General features: G+C 40.6%; 1 protein-coding gene and 1 long non-coding RNA gene across 3 annotated transcripts in view; one reads left to right on the forward strand and one right to left on the reverse strand.

The window, feature by feature from the left end:
* The window catches only part of NSMCE2 (NSE2 SUMO ligase component of SMC5/6 complex), a 136,198-nt gene extending 116,301 nt beyond the window's left edge, over nt 1–19,897 (forward strand). For both annotated transcript variants that reach the window (XM_075085786.1, XM_075085785.1), the window contains 3 exons: nt 15,740–15,840; nt 16,162–16,268; nt 19,521–19,897. In XM_075085786.1, coding sequence (XP_074941887.1) covers nt 15,740–15,840; nt 16,162–16,268; nt 19,521–19,680 — 368 coding nt within the window. In that variant the 3' untranslated portion in view covers nt 19,681–19,897. The remainder of the gene's footprint in view (nt 1–15,739; nt 15,841–16,161; nt 16,269–19,520) is intronic.
* Nucleotides 2,097–3,285, reverse strand: LOC142053725 (uncharacterized). The gene is made up of 2 exons (XR_012659304.1): nt 3,168–3,285; nt 2,097–2,359 (listed from the first exon to the last, which is right to left on the reverse strand). It is a non-coding gene; the product is annotated as an uncharacterized LOC142053725 (long non-coding RNA).
* Nucleotides 19,898–21,397: the final 1,500 nt, after the last annotated feature.

The raw sequence follows: 21,397 nt of genomic DNA on the forward strand, positions 1-21,397 counted from the left end.
TACTCTTGTGGAGACCTGATTATGTGCTTTGGAGACCTGTAATGAGGGAGAGCTTAATTATTCCGATTCATCAGCTTGCAAAGGTTTTGGATGATCTCACATAAGCCTGCTCAATCAGCATTCCAGAACATGTGCAACCTGCGTGTTTAACAGTGGTCGTGGTTTGTTTTAAGCGTACACTTTAAGGTTAACCCCAAGATTTTCAGTAATGTTTTTCAATAACTGAAGAGGTTCCCTCATCTACACAACTGATTTGTGATGCTTATTGAAGAAGTTTCACTTTATATACTGAACGAATTATCATTATGTGTATAGGACCATAAAAGCACTGCCTCTTTACTATATAAAGATGTGTTCCCTGCCCCAGGATGCTTGTGATCCAAGATAAAGGAGAAAAGACAATGAGAAAGTCATATAAGAAAAGGAGGGTGTGGAGTGCAACAAGAGACAGATAAGATGGGAAAAAAAGAACCTGACAGATAGGACTCTTGCAGGAGTAGGCTCTGGGAATGCTGTACCCATGAGGACCTTCAGGCTGCTGTCGCACCCAGCTGGGCACTGTGTGACCTGATGGAGTCGCCTACTTACCCTCTGCTTGGGCAGCGCTGCCGACCTCAGTTGTCAGCTTCGCTTATTTTCCCCTAAGCGTCCCTTTGCTTTTTCTTGTGCCATCCCTTACATGAGAAGCACTCACCAGAAAGAAGGGAGCCCTCTAAAATACATTTGCCTTCCTTTAACCCTGCCTTTAATGACTTCCATTATAGAAATACTAGTAATCCCTGAGCCAGTGCTAAACTAAAGCTAATATCTTTTTACCGCTTACAAGAAACTAAAAATGCTCTGTTAAGTAGAAACTGTTTGCCCAGCTAATCAGTAGAAACAAACATGCTGCTTGTACACCATCCGTCTCACTCCACCATCTGTTTGCTTCACATACCTATTATGTTTTGTCTTTAGTGAAGTGTTTCTTGGCTTTTCTAGATAAAGTTGTTTTTAAACTTACACAGCTTTGCAGTTGGACACATAAACTTGTAGCAGTGAAAATTATGAAGAAGAAAAGTGGAAGGTGCTTTTGACAGAGAAGTAAGATATTGTTCTCAGCCCAAGAGGAACATACCCCAAAGCAGGCAGCAGATTTGAAAATAGTACTGAAGAGGTACAAGAAGACTGGAAGTTGAAAAGAGGAAAGAAAGCCATTTTTCTCCTTTTGACAGAAATCTGGGAATAATCAGCCCAGCAGCTCCTTTTTTATGAAAACTCCAGCCGTCAGCATGAGCCAGAATTTCCATTTCTATCCACCAAGTAGTTCTCTGTCTGAGGAAAGTGGGACAAAATTCTCATCGGCTTTTATCAGTGAGATTCCCAGTGTACAACAAAGAGAATTCAGAAGTCCCCTGTGATCAAAGGCAGCGTATCAGGGTCAGAGCTGAGGAAATGACCTGCTCTTCCTTTTGAAGAGCTCTTCTGACGTATCAACCTGCATAGTCTTTTACAGCAAAGTAGGCCAAAGCTTTTGATGGCAAAAATATGAATAGAAATACTAACCTATTATTCTGTCTGTGGCAAAATAGTGCTACGTCTAGGTTTTGGCTAAGTGTGTTGGGCTAAAAGAAGCTGCTACAGACACCTACTCTAGCTTTGGCTTGTTTTCCACCTTTGTTATAATTTTCTATATTCTGTTGTTCTTGAGAAGGCTGCAGTAGTTCTTCAACAAAGACTCGTCAGGGAAGACGCTTAGAGATCTGTGGATGCCACCAAAGCCAGGGAAAATATGGAGAATCTAGATGTCCCAGAAAGAACTGGTGGACTGCTGAAAACAGTGCATCTTAGGTGTTCCACAGGAACAGCAAGAGAAGTACTGAAGCAACCACATATACATGCAAAGTAAATAGTTTGCTCTGCCACTGCATTAGCAAGGAAACCACTTCAAACAACTCTCTCTACCTAGGGAAAAATGTAGTAATAATAAGCAATAGCATTAGTCTCCACTCCTTGCCCCAGAGGTTGTCTACTAATCCTTAGGAGCCTTTGCACTCTGCAGGCTTCCTTTTTCTATCCTCATTTGTCACTGGAAAAATATTTGTATGGGTCATATACATAGTGCAAGTCAAAAAAAAATTTATTAGAGAAAAAACGAACAATTCTCCAATATTCTCCTTTATATATGAGAAGTAAACAACAAACAATTTATCTTCTCCAAGGAAAACAGTAGCTTGTTAAAGAAGCTAGAAATCCCCACTGCTTGTGAGTTGCTGGTAGCTCATTGTGCTGATGCTTCTGAAAGGAAACTGAATGCACTTGCCAGGGTTTTCTTTTCTTTCATTTCAAAAGTGTTCTCTGGTTTGAGATCTCCCCATAGCTAATTAAAACAGAACACAGAGCGACATTAGTTATGCACCAGAGTGGGAGTCAGAAGATGTAAGTTCAGTTCCCAGCCCTGCCACTGACTTCCTGGGTGACCCTGGGTAAGCCTCTTGATGTAGATTTTCAAAAGACCTCTGGGCCAAATTTTCATATTGAAGTTTGATTTTCAAAGGAGCTCAATATCTAGTGATTTCCATGATGCTGATTATGGCCAGAATTTTGAGCGAGCTCAGCAACAAATACGCTGAGCTCATTTAAAAATTGGGCTCTTAATCTTTTTCTGCCTCAGTTTCCCATCTCTTACAGTGCTGGTAAGATATTTTCCTTGTCTGTCCTGATTGTTTAGACTGTAGCTCTGCAATGCCAGAAATTGTCTTTTCATGAATGTGTATAGTGTCTTGTAGAATCCTGTCTGTTCTCTGTTACAGTTTTCAGGAACTACTGTAATGATTGTTACACCAGTGAACTCTTTTAGAAAAAAAGAAACTGTAATCAGAAGAAGCTTAATTATTGTGCTGTTTCTTTGATCTGGGTGAAGATCATGTGAGAATGTCATCTGGAGAACATGAAAAGCTCTACTTAAAATCAGCATATTTATGTTAGCTGACTTCTCTCGTCCAGTAGGGACAGTTAATCTATCAGAGAAGCAGGTTAGATCAGCCTGGCATGATTTGATTTGGCAAGAAACATATTGACTGCCTCTTACTACCTTGTTATCCTTTAGCTGCTTACAGTCAAATTGTTTAATAATTTGCTGAAGAATATTTTCAGGCGCTGCGTGGTGTGGAATTCCATATGCCTACCTGCCCCCCGTGGTAGATAACATGATGCCGTTTGTAGTTCCTACTGCACCAGCTCTGTTTGCACTTTTCCCACACTGCTTGTATGCTCTTGCGACATCTCAGAACAACATAACATTCTCTGTTGGCAAAGGTATAGAGTGCTTCTTCAATTCAGAGATGCTGTTTGCTTCCCAGGACCCACTACAACCCATTCCTGAAATTCCAGATCAGCATTGTCAGTGATAATCGAGCTCCTGGTTTCATGCTCTGTGCTGTACCAGCCAGAGGCCAAATGTAGTAACCCAGGAATGTGTGATTGCAAAGACTGTCACTTCCCAAGGAACTCTGCTTACTGCTAAATGACTGCTCTTTCCACATACCTGTGGGTGTCACTAACGTGGTAGTTCTTCCCTGTTAGGTTTGTCATATATGAGTGGACATCACCTCAAGCAGCTGAAAGTTTTGAAGCGATCATTTCCTATGTTTACAGAATAGGCATGCAACTCGCTGCTGTCTTCCAGATTCCTCTGTCTCCTTGGCTAGAATTATTTACTATTGTGCTGGTTTTGGCTGTGATAGAGTTAATTTTCTTCATAGCAGTTAGCATGGGGCTGTGTTTTGGATTTGTGCTGAAAACACTGTTGATGACACAGGGATGTTGTCATTCCTGCTGAGAAGGGCTTACCCAGAGTCAAGGCCTTTTCTGCCTCTCACCCCACCCCACCAGCGAGTGGGCTGGGGGTGCACGAGGAGTTGGGAGGGGACATGGCCGGGGCAGCTGACCCCAACTCACCCAAGGGATATTCCACACCATAGGATGTCATGCTCATCATATAAAGCTGGGGGAAGAAGAAAGAGGGGGGACATTTTGAGCGATGGTGTTCGTCTTCCCAAGTAACCCTTACGCATGATGGAGCCCTGCTTTCCTGGAGATGGCTGAACACCTGCCTGCCCATGGGAAGGAGTGAATGAATTCCTTATTCTGCTTTGCTTGTGTGCGTGACTTTTGCTTTACCTATTAAACTGTCTTTATCTCAATCCACAAGTTTTCTCATTTTTACCCTTCTGATTGTTTCCCACATTCCACCAGAGGGGAGTAAGCGAGTGGCTGTGTGGGGCTTAGTTGCCAGGTGGGGTTAAACCATGACAATTATTCAAGTATGTGCACTCTGAAGAGCCCTTTTGATACTATATATGCTTTCCTTTAGATTAAATGGGATGCTCTACCATGATCAGGTTTGCAATGAAAAAATTTGCAGGGCACCTTTAGGAAGTGTATGGTTGCAGCCGTTTTTCAGTTAAGGCTGAGTGTGCTTTGTCATGAGGAAAGCTTAACTGTGTCATTCATCTGTGACTAGCATTTTTTATTGTTGTATTTTTAAAAGAATTACTCACTTTATGGTCTTCACTAAAAGTGCTTTTCAGCTTCTTAATCTCAAAAATAATTTCCTAAATTGTGTTACATGTTCTAGTATTGGCACGGACGCCGTATCAAGGTAGTATTTGATCCTGAAGAGCTGTTATTGCTAGTGCTGGTATCTGCAAATACAAGCTTGAAATCAGGGAAATACTGCAGAATGGTTTGGGTTCAAGGGACCTTTAGGGATCATCTAGTCCAACCCCCCGGCCATGGGCAAGGACATCTTCCACTAGATTAGGTTGCTCAGAGCCCTGTCCAACACTTCCAGGGATGGAGCATCCACAGCTTCTCTGTTCCAGTGTCTCACCACCCTCATAGTAAAGAATGTCTTCCTCACACCCAATCTAAATCCCAACCAATCTAAAATTACCCTCTTTCAGTTTAAAACCATTTCCCATTGTCCTGCCACTGCAGGCCCTGGTAAAAAGTCTCTCTCCATCTTTCTTATGATTCCCCTTCATATATTGATTCTGTCCTTAAAGTTTTTCCATTCCGTCCAGTCACTGAACCCAATTCCCACATACGTTTACAAGCTGTAGCCAAATGTGTAGTAAAGGAGGAATCTTAATTACCCGTACAAACCAGAGAGCCTCAGTAACACTGACCTAACCTAAATTCTGGGCTGTAGGGCTGTGTGTGATTTCTGATGTGAAAGAAACATCGACAAAAGCAGGCTGTGCCTTATCTTCATTGTTTTGAAATGGTGATTCCTTAGTGTAGCTCTATTGTAGTCAGTTTTGTTTTCCTTCCTTAATTAGTGCAGTTTGATTGTTTCACTTATATTAAGCTGTTTATTTTGAGATATAAAATCTTCATGTTTCTCAGCATACACTTTAGGGATTGTATGTGTTTCTGCAAGAGCTGACGTGCCAGCCCAAGAGTGCAAGGGAAGTTAATAGTTCTTAAGAGGACAACTAGAATGTTACTCCATCCTGGTAATGACTATAAGATTGAAAGAGTGAGCGTAACATTAACTGCTCTGCTAGAAAGATGAAGACGGTGCAGAATGCCATGTGATTTAGCTGTGTGCTCGTTATCCTTATGAAGCACCAGTGACACTGCAACTGCTGTCCCATCAATTCAACATTAGCTTTCCTTGCTCTGCTTGTCCTGCTTAGCCATTCTTGTTTCTGCTGCTGTGTGCATCTGTGCTGAGGGTGTTCAAGTCCTCTCTCCCCACTCCACTACCCTATTGAACCTGATCTGGAGAGGAAAGTGTAGAGATGGAGAGACCTTGGGGGTTTAAAAGACTTTTTACCTCGTGCTTGACCTTAGTTAAGCCCCTCAGTCTTCCCAGAACACTTGCCATAAAGCACAGTCATTTCCAGATTGTCTGTTATCTGCACCATGCAAAAATGTCAAGGTCAAGTCTGAAATGCATGTGTTGCTACGTAAATGACACCGGGGGAATGGTAAGGATTTTCTGCTGCATGTAAAATTAATGAAGATGCACTCTGCTGCTGACACTCCTGGCAAATGAGAATCTGCAGAAAGAGGTTTAAAATAAATATTGATCAGATTTAAAATTAACTACTAATTACCATCAGAAGCTACTAGGCTGCTGCAGTTATAATCCATGAGTATTTATAGCTCAGGGCTTTAGCGTTAGATTTTTTCTACTGACTGCCATTCAAGAAGCCTAATCTTACATCACAGGACAGGTTGAGAAACATAGCTGTTCAGCTGTTCCTAACTGATGATAGCATTACGCTTAGCTGCACAAGCCCCCCGTGACATTGTTTTGGAGGATGCTGTATAAATTGGGATTAGCAACAATTTCTATTTCTTTTAGGGAAGAGTTTACCAAGGATTATTATAGTGTAGATCTGCTCTGTGTGCACAGCATAGTTTATGCAGGATGCCTTAGTACACACGCATGCAATATGTCACTGAGCCTTAACCTAAATGAAAACCTTGCAGTTTTACAGTTAAGCAATGGCATATCTGTAAGTTCCTCTTTACAAAAAACAAAACAAAACAAAAAACACCTGTGAGTTTTAGTTCTTAACTTGTTTCAATATGATATAAATGTTGATTTTTTTTTTCCTTTCTTAAGTAGTTTAGCAAAGAAGCGTTATTTTATAAATATGAATTACCAGAAAATGGTCATGTGTACTTCAGTGCAAGTGTTAGTTTTCTCAAAATAAACAACCAGATGTTGTGCAATTACTAGAAGATACTGGTTTCTCTATTGTATTTTTTGCTTTTAGCATGGAACTGATGCATTCACTAAGAGTGTATTTGGAAACTGTTCATAGCCTTAGTTACTCAGGGGGAAGGCAGTGTGGTCTAATGGGAAAGGCAATGGTCTAGCTCACAAAATGTGTAAGTGGCTCTGGACGTATTCCTGCCCTGTGCCCCAGGTTTCTGCCAGCGAAACAGTCATGGTAGTAGAACTGACCTTTTTATAGTGTTTTGTGTTCAAGAGAAGAAGGAATTGGCTATTACTACTTCCACAAATGATTCATTGCTTTAGGAAAATTCCTTTTCCAAGGAGGCTGTTGGGCCCACAGGCTGGTGACCAAAGGCAGGAGCAGAGCGGGAGATGCAGCCCCAAGCGGGTGCCCGGAGCCATGACTGCAGCCAGGGCCATGCTCCGAGATGGTGCTGGAGTAATGGCCATGACATGCAGACAGCTCAGTCTTCTTGCCTGTCCCAGAGGCCGTTTCAGCAGAGGCATTTTAGGCAGTGCAAAGCTGCAGAATTCAGAATAACTGGAGTGGTAAAGTTTATATGTAAAATACAGAAGAAATTCGTTTCTATAGAAAAAAAATAGGGAATGAACACAACTTCTTTCTTTGTACATCTTAATAATAAAACTCTAGTAAGTTATGTGGATATATATATAGTACTTCACTGCATGTTGAACTGTAATCATTTGATGTTAAATATTTCTAAATGAAGTGGATTAATTCTTGAAGTTGTTAAGAGTTTTAGAAAGCGCTCTGAAGGATTGAAATGCATCACTGAGAACAGAATTGCAAGTGTCGCTCTCGTTATCAATACTAATTTTGAAATAAAATATCTCGCCTACAAGTTTCTTTCAAGTGTTTCAACACTGGGCTTTAGGGGGTAGAGAAAAGAATATTTTATTCCCACGATTTCAGTTTCACTATTTCTTATTTGTACTCATGTCTTTATTCAAGAGCAATATAGTACATTTGTCTTTTCCTGGTAAAGAGAGGCAGATCTGTCTCTCCAGCTTCCTTTGGGTGGAGGGGGCTGTGGAGCTGGTTTCCTGTACTACAAACCTGCCGACTCCTGAAGGCATGAGATTGCTCTTTCCTGTGCTCTCTCTGCAGTTTCAGACAGCTGCTGAGTCGGTGCCATCCTTGCCAATCACAAAATCAACAGGTTTATGTTCAGGGATTTTGGTTTCATGCCCTCTCACCCTATACCTCATAAACATTCCTACCGATGTCCCAACACATGGCAGACTACATGCGCCTGACACTGGGGCTGGGGGCATACTTTTTTTCAGCAGAGCTGCTTAGGAAAGAAAGACAGTGGAGTCTTTGGCAAAAAGTCTTTTGAGGAGAACGTGAAAAGACAGATTGAAATGATAATCAGGATGATAATCTCCTAGGGGTGTGATCATTTGGGCTAGCTAGGGGCTTTTCTGCTCACTAGTTCCACAGCAGCCTGTTGGATGGACTGCTAGGAAGCTACGCTGCCTGGTCCACTTGTCTGATCACTTTTTTTTTTTGTTTGTTTTCTGCCTCTCTGTTACCCTGGAACAGTTCTGTCTAGGAGTGTTTTCTAGCAGAATCTTGCTACACCTGAAAAGCTGTCACCAGTTCGGCTTTTCAGAAGTGAATGACTACCAGAATGCACAAATGATGTACCGAAATGGGCGAAGCGACCTCCAACCATATAGGTTACAAGATACACGATGTTACTTTTTGTTCAGAGATGTCGTAGACATAGTTTCTGCTTGTGAGCTGATATCTAGAGAATATTTGGCATGGATTGTTCTGAGAGAATCTGAACTGATTTTACAGAAGAGACTATCCAAGGACTGCTAAAGACTCATGCGTAAATGGCTGTGGCTCCAAACTGCTGTCAGTACTGACAGCTTTCCTCTCACTACTCCTGTCCAGCATTAACAGTGCCTTTCTCAAGTCCAGTGTGGAAGTGGATTAGGCTGAACAGCCAAAAGGCACTCCTACTGCAGAATAAGAGCGTCCACACAGGGAGTTAATGCCAAGTAGCTAATGCATTCTACATTCACACCCTCACTTATTGTGCAACAGCTTCCCTGTGTAGGCAAGCCCTACATGTTCATGTCATTTGATGGTTAGCGTTGCATCAGTGACATTCCAGATTCTGACCACAATGTTAGTAATGGAAAGTGGTTCATCTTCTAATGAAATGGTAGGCCTTTTTTTTTTTTCTTCCAGCTTGCATCTTTTGCAACTTTTTCTTTCATGTGTCCGGAGTGAAATTCTTAATTTTTTAAATGCGTGTGATATTCTTCTAATCTCTGATATATGAAATGATGCTCTCTAAGCATGGAAATTGCCTTTATTCAGTATTCTGTATGAAGCAGTGGTTGTTCAGCTTTTTTTCTTCTGAAGAGCAGGAGAAAATCCAAGTAATAAAAATGTTCTTTGCATATATTTGCAATTTAGTAGCTTCTGTCTGATATATTTTTTCCTCATAAGATATTACAGTTTTTGTCTTGCTTTGCTCGTACTGTGGCATCCCTAACACTTCTGCTTTATTGTCACATGCCTGGCACGCTTTTATGTGGACTTAGAGTTTCCTGGTGATTTAAGTAATCTGTTATCAGCTAGGTTTGTTTTCAGCAAACCTTTGGTCTTTAACTTGCATCTTAAATTTGCCCGCCATTGCAAGAGATGATAGTTAAATGGAAGAATATGGCTGCCTTTTATTTTCCAGAAATAGTGGCTCCTCTGAGCTTACTGATGAGCCTTCGTGACATCTTTTTAGGTAAGCTTTGTCTTCCCCAGGAGGTTCTTCAGATCTAGTCCAGACTGTAGTTATGAGGAAACTGCTGTTTGAAATGTCATCCACAGACTTTGAAGTGTGGATTTCTCATGTTTGTTTGCAATAAAAGAGGGAGGAAGAAAGCTGCCTCTGTTGGTTTTCCTAACAAACTGTTTGAGTTGTGTGGTTTATAATCAAAGATATCCTTTCTGTTCACATTTCTAGGGACACAGCTCCCACTGCACAACAGTCCAAATTTCCCAAAATCTAAAGGCAAAGATGATGTTTTACTTCTCACTTCGAATAGTGTATGAGTTCCACAGGGCACCTCTGGAGTTTGGTTTTTTTTTTCTAGGTGGGATTTGTAGTCACGTTTTATTTATTAATACATTAAGCAGCAAATTGTATCTAGTTTTAAGTGTCTTTCCATCTCCTTCACTAACATTTCTGTAACGAGTGTCCTGTAACATTTCCATCAAATCATAGTCTCTCCTCATTTTAAGGACATTCTGGAAAACTGGCATCAACCAGCTCTACCCTGTAGTGAAAGGATAAAACAGGAACAGTATTTCCATTTGGAACAGTGTATTTTAAAAGGCCTGTAGCTTAGTGGGACAAAATACTATAAAACATGCAAGTGCTGTGAATTTGACGGCACCAAAGGAGTTTTTAGAGGGTTGTTGCTTAGTGCAGGATACTGTCCTTTCCTTTCCCACTCTTACTATGTAAAGGAACTAACAATTTGCTAATTTGTTCATCCAATTGTCTTTCATATTCCAGGAAAATCTGAATGGCTTATATTTACAGAATTCTCATTTTATTTTGGATTTTATTTTATTTTGGATACTTCTTACACAAGTATGTGTAAAACAGGGCACATTCAAGGGACTTGTTCGTAATTACCAGCCAATTGCTTGGCCTGGGCAGGAGCAAGTAAATTTGCAATTGCAATCTGGAGCAACATGTTAGAGGCCACCTTCCTTAGATCAACTTGTGTATTGCAACACCACCAAGTAATCAAACTGTAATGTACTTTAATGCAAAGCCTAGTTTGGCTTGGTTTGCAATTTAACTATCGCATGCCTCTGGCAAAAGCAGAAATCCTTTGAACTGTTTGACTGCAGATGTAGCTTGCACACCTTATTTTCTCTCTTAAAAATCAAATTAAACTGTAACCTGCAGCCTCTGTGGTAAGTTTCAAGGAAAAGTAAACTGTTGCTAACCTTTCTAGCAAAGATAACTGTCTCTAACCAAGCTGAAGAGTCCAGGCCCAAATTCCCTTCTCCAAGTTTAGACAAATTCATTGGAGGAAAACTCCAGGGCTTATTAAGTACAAAGATATTACCTCTGACTCAGGAAGTCCTTGGCCACAAATTGCTAGAGACTGGGAAAGTTTGCCAGGAAGGTATTACTCTGTGCTTCCCCTCTTCTTTCACTCCTCCTACAGCATTTACTGCAGATCCGTCCCAGGGGCACAACACTGGACAGTTCTGGACTGCTTCTCCGGATCTGAAGTCTAACCCAAATTCAGAGCACTAATGGGCACACTGACCCACTCTTAAGCATTGCCCACGGTGGTCTCAGCAGTGTGTTTCATGGAAAGCAGCGTTTGGTCTCATTTCCTCCTTTAGATTTGTCCTTGGAGCTTCCACACCCCATGCTAGCAGTGCCCCAGACTGCTTCTGACTCTTAGAATACAACTCTTGGATGTGATGATGCCCTTCACCTCCCCCACCTCTCATTATTTTCTGTGTCCTGCTGGCAGGGACACTTGGCATTTGACTTGCCCTCATAACATTCATGTTTTTCTTGGAGCTCTCAGAGATAGGATTTTTCCCAGCCTGGATGAGTTGCTGTTATTTCTGTAGAGTCAGCAGTACAATAGACCCTCTTGGGAGCCAAGACCTTGTCTGTCTAGTGGCTCAGGCTTACACAGACTCAATCCTGCATGCTTAACATTACCCTTTGATTTCCAGGATTTGTGTCTGACAGAGGGCAGGTGACAAGGCAGAACAACCCAGCGCAAAAGGAAAGAAATACATTTTTACACTCTAACGTGTACTCACTCAGGGCCAGGTTAGAGAAACAGGAATTGGGTAGAGGACATTGTTGGCACTGGAAGCATGAGCAGGCAGAAGTCTGTCTGTCATAGAAGTGACGGTGACAATGGAGAGGATCTTTCCTCTAATGCTTTTTTAATTTGTATACTTTCCATGCTTAGTACAATTCACAACGTAGCAGTTAATGTCTCTGCACTATGGTTTTCTTATTTTTAAAAGTTGACTTCAAAGTTCTGAGCCTCTCTCAGCACAGTAGGTAAAAACTGAGCTAAGGCATATTAGTCACATTTTTATCAAGAGATGAAAGTGATAGAGATAGGAAGTACTACCAGCTTTTAATTAAAATTGAATAAGTAAAAAACAGTTGGCGGTTGCAAAATTCATTATGATGTCTTACCAAAAATAGATACCTTTATGAGAATGCAGTTTTATTACAACGGTGGGCACTAATTAGCTGTAAACATCACTGCTGAGAGAGCCAGATAGAAAATATGTTACTAATACTCATAACAGGTTTCAATTGGCTGGAATGGAAAACTAGAAACTCTTACGGCTCTTAAATGTAATCTCTCAGACAACCAAACTAGATATACGTAATTCTGTTACTTAAGGCAACATCTGAATTTCAGGAACAATAACTTAGTGTCTTCTGCATCTGGTTTTAATTTGCAAGGAAAACTCAATTTCACAAAAATGTAACCTGGCTTATCTGAAATAGGTGCGACCCTGTGTTTTTATTTCTTGTTTCTATAGAACAGTCAGACTCGCAAGTTAGATCCTCCAAATTTTTATACATTTCCTTTGGTAAAAAATCCCTTTGGCCTTAATAAAAACATCTTCCAATATGAGTTTACAGGTATAGATCTACTGTTTAGAGCATCTTACCGGCCAGTTCAGGATGTATGTGTATCTTGCGTAAACTCTACAAAATTTACTGTAGTTGAAAAAAGTTATTTTCCTCCTGTAATCTAGAACATCAAGCAATGGCAACATGTCTGTGGGTGGTTTATCTGATTTACACTAATTTGCTATTGACATTTTTGAGGTATCACTTGCATCATCCCAGTCGTGCATATTTATTATTAAAAATACTAGCTGCTTATGAAAAGGAAATATTTTAAATAATTATTCATTTGTGCTATGATAACCTCTTGAAACCAGGGCCGCACTCTGGTAGACTGTATACAAAATCATTGCAAATGAAGTGCAGCCTGAAGTGTTGCAGCACGAGGATGATTTGAATTCAGGAAGATTAATATGTCCCACCTACAAGGAGTGGATCTCAACTCATGGAATTTCAGCCATTAAACATGAGGCATCTAAATGACCTCCAAAGCCAGTATGAGAAAGAGGTAAACCCAGCCTGTGATTTAGCTTATATCATTTAGAGACCTGGGGCCTTCAGGGGAGACTCAAGCACCAGTACCCAAGCTTGAGCTGGTATTTTCAAACCTGGACGCTTCAACATAGTCTCTTAAATTCTTGTGTCGGTACCTAAGTAAGCATACACAGAAGTAATAAGTGGTGACTCCTTAGCAAAGTCAGAAGGTGCTGCGCAAGGTGAACGTCCTTTCAGATGAGACCACTTACATGCCTCACTTGGAGTGCTGAGCTTTAAAAGTAAAATCACCGGCACAAGCCCCACATTTTAAAACTTTACCCACCTTCCTTTGTAAACAATTGCTTGTCCTAGGTCCTGCTAGTACTGGTGTGTTCTAACTTCATTGACTGATAGGATGCGCTGGTACTCTGGAACTACATGCCAAGTTCATGAGTTGAAACAAAGTACAACATAGAAAAATGTGAGTTTCCAGATGTTTTCAGTGGGAAAGATTAGAGCGGCAGTATGGCAAAATTTGTGGATACATGACTTTAAGGAAATTCTGAATCTCTTGCTCTTTGTTGGCATTACTCATAGGACTAATACCATAGTATGGTATTTAAATAAAGCAGCCCATGCCAAAGCTGGCACCTACCAATATTTGCAATATCATTTAGCCTTGCTGTCTCAGTGGGATTTCACCCATTTCTTTGTATTTCAAAAGCGTCATTAAAAAAATCCCACTTTTTTCCCCAAAAGTTGTATTTTCTTCAAAATACTACATGTTTATGATAGAATAAACCTTATATATAAGCAATCTAAGCACAATATGGGACAGGTTTTCTTTTCTGAAAACTGGTAACTGATGCAAGTCTTTTTCTGATGTCTATACCATGATAGTTTCAGTATTTACAGTTAAATTGTGCCCACTTTTTCCTTGTGATTTGCAAGTGTTTTCTTTTATTAGGGGGTCAGTATGTGATAAAGGTATGTTAATATTCTTGGAGCTGAAAGCCTTAAAATTATTATTGATATTGGACATTTGATCTCCTTTTCCCTCTGCATCCACACTCTACTGATTGAACGAGGCCTTAATAACAGAAACAGAAATACCCTTGATGCTTGCCTGAGTATTGCCTAAGTGTTTGCAGGACTACCTGGGACAGAAACATTCCTGAACACTTGGAAAACTCTTGCTATATTGGAATGGGGAGAAGGGCAAGCTCTGTTAAGGAGGAAGGAAAAATACGCAAATAAAACCGGCATACCGAAAGGTGCTGTGGTGGAGCGATGTCTGCAATACTGATGCCAAGAGTACCTCAGCCAGAGATGTGCTGGCTCACATGGCAGTGTGCTCAGTCTAGACTGGGTGTGAGAGACTGTGATTGCATCAAAAGTGCTGTCTGCTGTTATCATCCGGAAGGTGATGGTGTTATACAGACATGCAGGACTGACCATAAGTTAGGAAACACTGGGCCTTAACAGATGTGGAAGACTGAATACCAGGGATGCAGAGATGCAAAGATCGGCTGATAGTGTGCAATAGCAGCAAAGGGAACCAAGGCCGAGACTTTGAGGAAGGCAAATCATGAAGTAACTCTAAACTGTCCATGTTCACTTGTGTTTCTCACGGCCCCCCTTGGCAGTCAAAGCCAACGCAGGCCACTGAAGGATTTCATCCTCTCCCAACCCTGCGTTGCTACCTTGTGAACTAGCTTGTGCAGCTAGAGAGAAACATGTTCTGTTCAGCTTGGCACAGCTTGAGGACTAGACCCCAGGGCACTGCTGCAAAAACATTGCAGAGCTACCCCAAAGAAATGGAAGGCTATGGTAGGTGTTGTTTACTATTATTACCAGATAAGATTTAAAGATAAAAAAATGCATTCAACTAAAAGCCTAGGTTCACAATAACAGAGCAAAGTCAGGAAAAGATAAAACATGTGTACATTTATTAATGTTATACTTAGCAACATACGTCCTTCTTAGGGGCTCCTGTGTCTCAGCTTTTGACTCTGGCTAATTGGTTTCTGCACGGAACCCTGGGCTGGCATGCCCCTGGGTACACAGAGTTGCTTACACCTTGCCTTCTTCTGGTAAAGGTGGGGACCTTCATCTTCTCTAGCTCAAAATAGATTCCTCCTTGTTTGTCTGCCCCTCATTCCCTGGCACCGGGCCATCAGGTGTTTTCTTGGAGGTTTCACCATTTCATTCTGCCCCTCCTCCTTAAGGCTACTTCAGTAACATTTTTATTGTCTGTCTCAAATAACACTTTCTTGGCTTTTGTTTTTCACTAATTATAGTCTTGTTAAAATACAGCAGCATCACTTTACAAATGATGCATTATGATAAATAGTACAAATTTCTTTTAAAGTATATGTTGTGTATACAGGCTATATAGCAAGCTCATTTATGACATTCAAACACAAACTGATCTTGAGGGTAGGACTGCCAAACCTGCAAAAGCCCCACCTCATCCTTTGTTAGATTTTGGGGACTCACCTGCATGCCACTGGTTTTTGGTGAACTTAGACAGGCTTCGCATATATTCAGGCGAGCTTGCTTTCCTTCCCAGCCCTCCTTTCTAGCACTGGCTATAAATAGGCACACAGAGACAGACACAAAAAAAGTCGTTACCATTTAAAAATCCACATTTTTCTAACAGAGTCTATACTACAGTATTTTTTGCAGTATCTTGTTCAGAGAGTGGTATAGAAATATGTTGTGGCATCTTAGATATCACTGTGAGATAATGCTTGGCAAATGCTGGATTTTATTTGCTTATTTTAAGTATTGGCTATCTATACTAAATATGAAATAAAAATTGTCTTGTTTCCTATTATAGTTCGCCACCAATCAGATAATGGTAATGAGACCATTGAACAAATCGATGAAGATATAGCCGTGACTCAGAGTCAGATGAACTTTATTTGCCCCATTACGCAGGTATGCTATCACTGCTACTATAGTCGATTGGGAAATAGTAATTTCATATTCTTCATTGGATTGTTTATTACAAATCTGCAATACTCGTTAAAAGTCAGGCAGTATAAATTACAAACATTATCAGAGATGGGCAACATTGCTTGGGAAAAAAAACCCACATAAGTAGGAATGCAGTTAACCGTGCAGGACCTGACCCTGTAATTTGAGTGAAATGCCATGTATGAATAGCAAACACACTTCCTGCTGTTTTACATAAAATCTCATATGAAGCATTTTCATGGGCATTATCAGTTCATTTAAATCAAACCTTCTTGATTACAGATGGAAATGAAGAGGCCAGTTCGAAACAAAGTCTGTGGACATACTTATGAAGAAGACGCCATTCTAAAATTTATCCAGACTAGAAAGCAGCAAAAGAAAAAAGTCCGGTAAGCCAACAAGAATATGTGGAAAAGCTATTTGCTTTGCTGTGTAAGTGGAATTTTACTCCACTTGTTCTAGGAAATGTATTTGGATTGGCAAGGCTGCAGGAAGTAATACCTAAGTGTCTGCCCGAGTCACAGTCTCCTCATTAGTACTGTACACGTGAAGGAGCTTTTCTTTTTAATTAAAACAATATGTAAGGAAATATTCAGGAAGTGTGTGGGGAAGTTACAGCTGCTTGTGGTACCTGCACAACAGAAGCAAAGGGATTTCGTATAGCCGTGACCAACAAAGAGAAACTTCAGCTTCCTAAAATTTAATTGCTCACTTTGTTCCCACTCCTTATTTAGCAAGCCCCAAATTTAATGAAAGAAACACACCCCCGTCTCCTCTGTGCACCCTCTTTTGCAGTTATATTCCCATACAACTGAGAAATGCTAAAACACTTAAATGAGTGCTAAAGTGAAAATTATGAAAACACAACTTTTTAGGTAGTAAGAGTTTAAGAATGATCGGACAGAGCTTTCAGAATGATCAAACAGGATTGTACGGTTCCTACTATGATGCAAATAAGTCTTACTTTTATCATCAAAGCAGCCTGGCACTTTCCACACAGGGCATATTTTTTTTGAATGAAAAGATGTAATAGCTGAATTTTTAAACCTGAAATTCTCACCGATAAGTTTTGAATTTAGGATGGTTTTGATTTAAAAAAAAAAAAAAAAAAAAGAGGGAGAAGAAAAGGGGCTCAAACACTTTTTAGAGCAAGTTTAGACAACATATCATTTCATCATTAATTTCACTGTTGTTTTTACACCATATACACTAGAGCCTCATGCTTTGGGGTTGATGACATCATGGAAACTTACCAGTTGTGGACTTTTTAATAAATGTACAGTTTGCACATGCTCAGAAAGATCTGTCAGAGACTAGCGACCTGATTTCTTCAAAGATAACGCCACAGGCAGGTTACTTCATCCATTGCTCTTGCATTTCTGCTACACTCTACATACTCTGCCACAGGGATGCAAAGGTGGAAAGGGACTTTTTACTCCGTCTTACTTCCTGGCTACAGGAAAGCACTGCTGTGAAATCAAGCATTGAGTGGGATGTCCAGCAGGAAAATGCCATGGTAGTAGAGACTGTTGTGGTGAATCAAAACCTTAGTGTCAAGACATCTTGAAGAACAAGACAGAAGTATCTTGCCTGTGTTATGAGGTTAGGGAGAAAAAGTGGAGTGGGCGCAATGTAGTGGGAATAACAACAAAACCAGCAGCGTGAATGGACAGAAACTTGGCTGGAAAAATGAACGGGAGTTGGGAAATAGCTCTTAAATTGGAGAGAAGAAATTGAGTGTTCTGGAGGACAGGGACAGGAAGCATGTGCTCAACAGCCCAAAACCACAACAAAAACACCTTCTGCAATACAGAACTGAATTTAGGATGTTCGTAACTAAATAATTCTGTGTTGTTAAATCCATCAGGAAAATGTGATGGCAGTAGAGCTGTTGTTGTGAATCAAAAGTTTCAGCACTGCTGCAGGGTCACATGAGAAATTGAAGACTTAGAGAAAATATAAAGTAAAAAAAAATCATGTAAGCTGTACAACATTTAGCTTTAAAAGCTACCTTATACCCAAACTGAAGTTATTTGTGCAGTTTGAATCCTGGCAGTTCTTAATTTTGAGCTTTTAGCTTGCAACCTTAGCATTTTTACAGTAGTTATTCCAGCATGGTAGAAAAGCACAAGCACATCAGTAACTTGGCTTCCTTGTTACTAAGTTAAGAAAGTCTGCTTGCTTTTCTCTGCCCAGTCTCACTGGCCTGCTGTAATTTTAACCTTTCTCGTGAAAATGCAGTCAGTTTTGAAAAAACATAGGCTGCTGTGGTGGGAAGACAGGCCAGCTGATGCAACAAGTTCCCCATTTGAGTACCCCGTTCTCGTGGTGTTGCTACTTGACTGGGCTCCTGCCAGCAATATTCAAGTGGAAGCAGGTATGTTGATAGAGCGGAGTCATGGTTAGGGGCACCCTCTCTGTCCTGACTCTGAAATCAAAGCTGTTGCTCACTCCAGAGTTACAGAAGTAGCTGTTTCCTCACATGTACCTTCCTGTTTAAATCCACGGGACGCCTTTGGTGCACTTGGCAGCGCACTGGCTGAATGACAGCTCTTCAGCTGACGTATGCACAGCCACCGGTTTTGTGCTGATAAACGCGCCATAGACTCCTCTAGGCAGCTCTTACGTGTCTCGGTTTGCTCACTATTTTCCACTGCCTGGAAGGACATACTAATACTTTATGCTTACAGGAAATGTGGGAAGCTTTCTGAGCACTGGTTATTCATTAATCCAGCAAGCAATGGCTCTTATAAGGTGATAAATGGGAAAACTGAGGCACAGAGCAATTAAGTGACTTATCCATGACAAACACAGTAAGCTGTGGACAAATCTGGACTAAAAGCTATGAGTACTGAGTGTAAGTAAGTTCAGCACCTCAGACAAGCTTACTCCTAATAGAGTAGAAATTCAGGAAAAGTGTTATTTCTCGCTACAGGGTACCATCTGTGCAAGTTTTGGGCCATTGTCAAAGGAAAATGACCTTTGGTCCCTGAATATCTTTCACCCTGCTGTCTTTATCTGGCTGTTTCAAGTAGTTGTAAGGCATTTTGTATTTGATGATCATTTAGAGGCTGTTAATTTGACCCCATCTCTCCTTGCTGTGCTTTCTCAGTTCATAAAAGGCCAGGTACATTTTTACACCAACAAGATAGTCCACTGATTCACCAGTCAGCCTTTGCAAGTCTCATTCTCTTTTATCTGTTTCCCTAGAAATTAATTTCCCTATTTATCTATCAGTGAAGGTTATAATTCTCCACTGCAGATTAATAAGGTAAGAGGTAGTTACCTGCAGTTTGAAGAGGGCTGCAAAGAGGGAAGGCAACACAGAAAAATGTCCATGCAATGCTAGTATCACGACTGGTGCAGGCAGCTTGTGTACATGAAGGAAGGGAGTGATCTACAGGTGAGAGGCTCTGTCTCTCGCTGTGTTCCTTCCTTTCTCCAGCTGTTGATTCCCACCAGTTTAGGCACACGCATTTATTTTTCCCCACAGAGAACTGGTGAAGAGGAAAAGAGGTATCAAGGAGCTGACAGAGGGAATCCCAGATAAATTCAATAAACCAACAGATGTTACGTAAAAGCCTATATCGGACAAATACAATTCTTCCGATTTAATGGAGTCTCTCTTTTCTTTTTAACAGATGCCCTAAAATTGGCTGTAGCCATGCTGATGTAAAAGGATCAGATCTTGTGCCAGCTGAAGCACTTAAAAGAGCGATTGACAGTCAAAATAAACAAAGCTGGTCAACACTGGAGAAGTCAGCTGGATACGCTGCTGCCACAAAGGAAATTTGTTATTAGAGGTCTTGTGAGATAAGCTGCTGATTGTAAGTAGGTTGTGTAACTGATTGTTACTTAAAGTGTTTCATTTATAGGCAAAGTTGAAGGTCTCGGCTGTAACTGAAAGCATTTTTTAAACTGCCAAATATGAGGAATTCCAGTTTAACTTGTTTTTTTAACCTTCCTGAAACCCTAAAAGCTTGCATTTAATAAATAAAACATGTTTTGCTGCATTTAACCTTCCTTGTCAGTGTGCTAATTTTTTCAGCATATTAGAGATGCAGATTCTGCCAGCATGTAATAGCGAGCGCTTTGCTCAATACTGCGGAGAGTTCTGTTACTGTCTCTGTAACTGCTGGGAATACTCGGAGTAGTATTTTCCTCTGACTAAGGATTTACCCAAGTCATATACCCTGCTAGGGAGCACACCTGTGTTTTAACACAAACCTCAGGAAACGTCAGTAGAGCTTAACTTGCAGGAAGGACCGTGCATCTGTACCTTGTGTGTGTATGCACAAAATTACCACTCACCTTTGAGGATCTCAGCCTCATTCTAGTAATTATTGAACGCTCTGCCCTAACTTATGCTTTTCTTTTGAGATTCAGAAGCTTTTATTTTAGGCTTTTTGCGTTTGGAAGTCCCAGGGGGCTTTACCTTAATACTGCAGGTTAGGAGACTACAATTATTTATAAATTGATTCCAATAACTAATTTGTAGGTAATACAAATATATTGTAACCATATGCCTTGAACTGAAAAGCAGTTAATCTCGTTATCTATGCATTTGGGCACAGATCCAAAAAAGGGGCTTATACTTTGTGACACTCCTTATTTATTACCTGAATTGATCTGAACACGTCTAGCAGATAAGGTGCTACATATATGAATTAGAAATAGCCACAGGTAAAAGGAGCTGCCTTGGTGGTCAGATGGCAATTATCTCTTGGTATACATGAAGTTCAAAGGTTTCTTTGAGCTTTGGGATCCTTAGCTGGTTAGACGGTATCTTCCTAGGTAATTTTTCTGAATTTACAATCTGACATTTAGTGTAAAATATAGCTACGGTACCTAAATGCTGAGCTTTTCACGCTGGGTTACTGTTTGCTAACAGCTTTCCTTTTGTAGACCATTATTAACCCCAATTGCACTTAAGAGTGCAAACCACTTCAAACTGAAATTGTTATTTTGTAATTGAAGAATATTAATCTGCAAGCTGATTTCATAGCTAAAAAAGGGAACTGAACCATTATTATTTGCACTGAGCTTTTGTGTGCAAAACACTTCATGGGAATTAGCTGGGTAATTTTCATAATGTGGTCTAACCCCAAAGGTCCATCTTTTCAAAACTGAGCAGTCATCATGAGTGCCTCTGCCTGTGGAAGCCCAACTGAAATCGCTGAAAGAGACTGGGGGTGGTTGAGCAGTATGTACTTGTTTATATTTTTATGTGTTAAAATCAGGTTTTAAGACATCTCAGGTCTCAAACCTATATTTTTAAGATGGGTCACCAATTTTCAGTTGAGTACCACAAGGGAGGATGTCAACTATAGCATTTGTCAAAAAAAAAGGCGGGGAGGAGGGATATGTCCTAAGCTGTTCATAGCTCTTTGTTTCATCTTTAAGTTTGGGGTTAAATTTACTCCAGCACTGTTTATAAGCAGAACACTCAGAAACAGAAACTCCCGTTAGTTAAACAATCTCTGCAGTTTCTGACCAAGGCGCATTAATGTTGTCCTCG

Source organism: Phalacrocorax aristotelis, chromosome 2 (assembly GCF_949628215.1).
Source record: "Phalacrocorax aristotelis chromosome 2, bGulAri2.1, whole genome shotgun sequence".
Taxonomy (NCBI): Eukaryota; Metazoa; Chordata; class Aves; order Suliformes; family Phalacrocoracidae; genus Phalacrocorax; species Phalacrocorax aristotelis.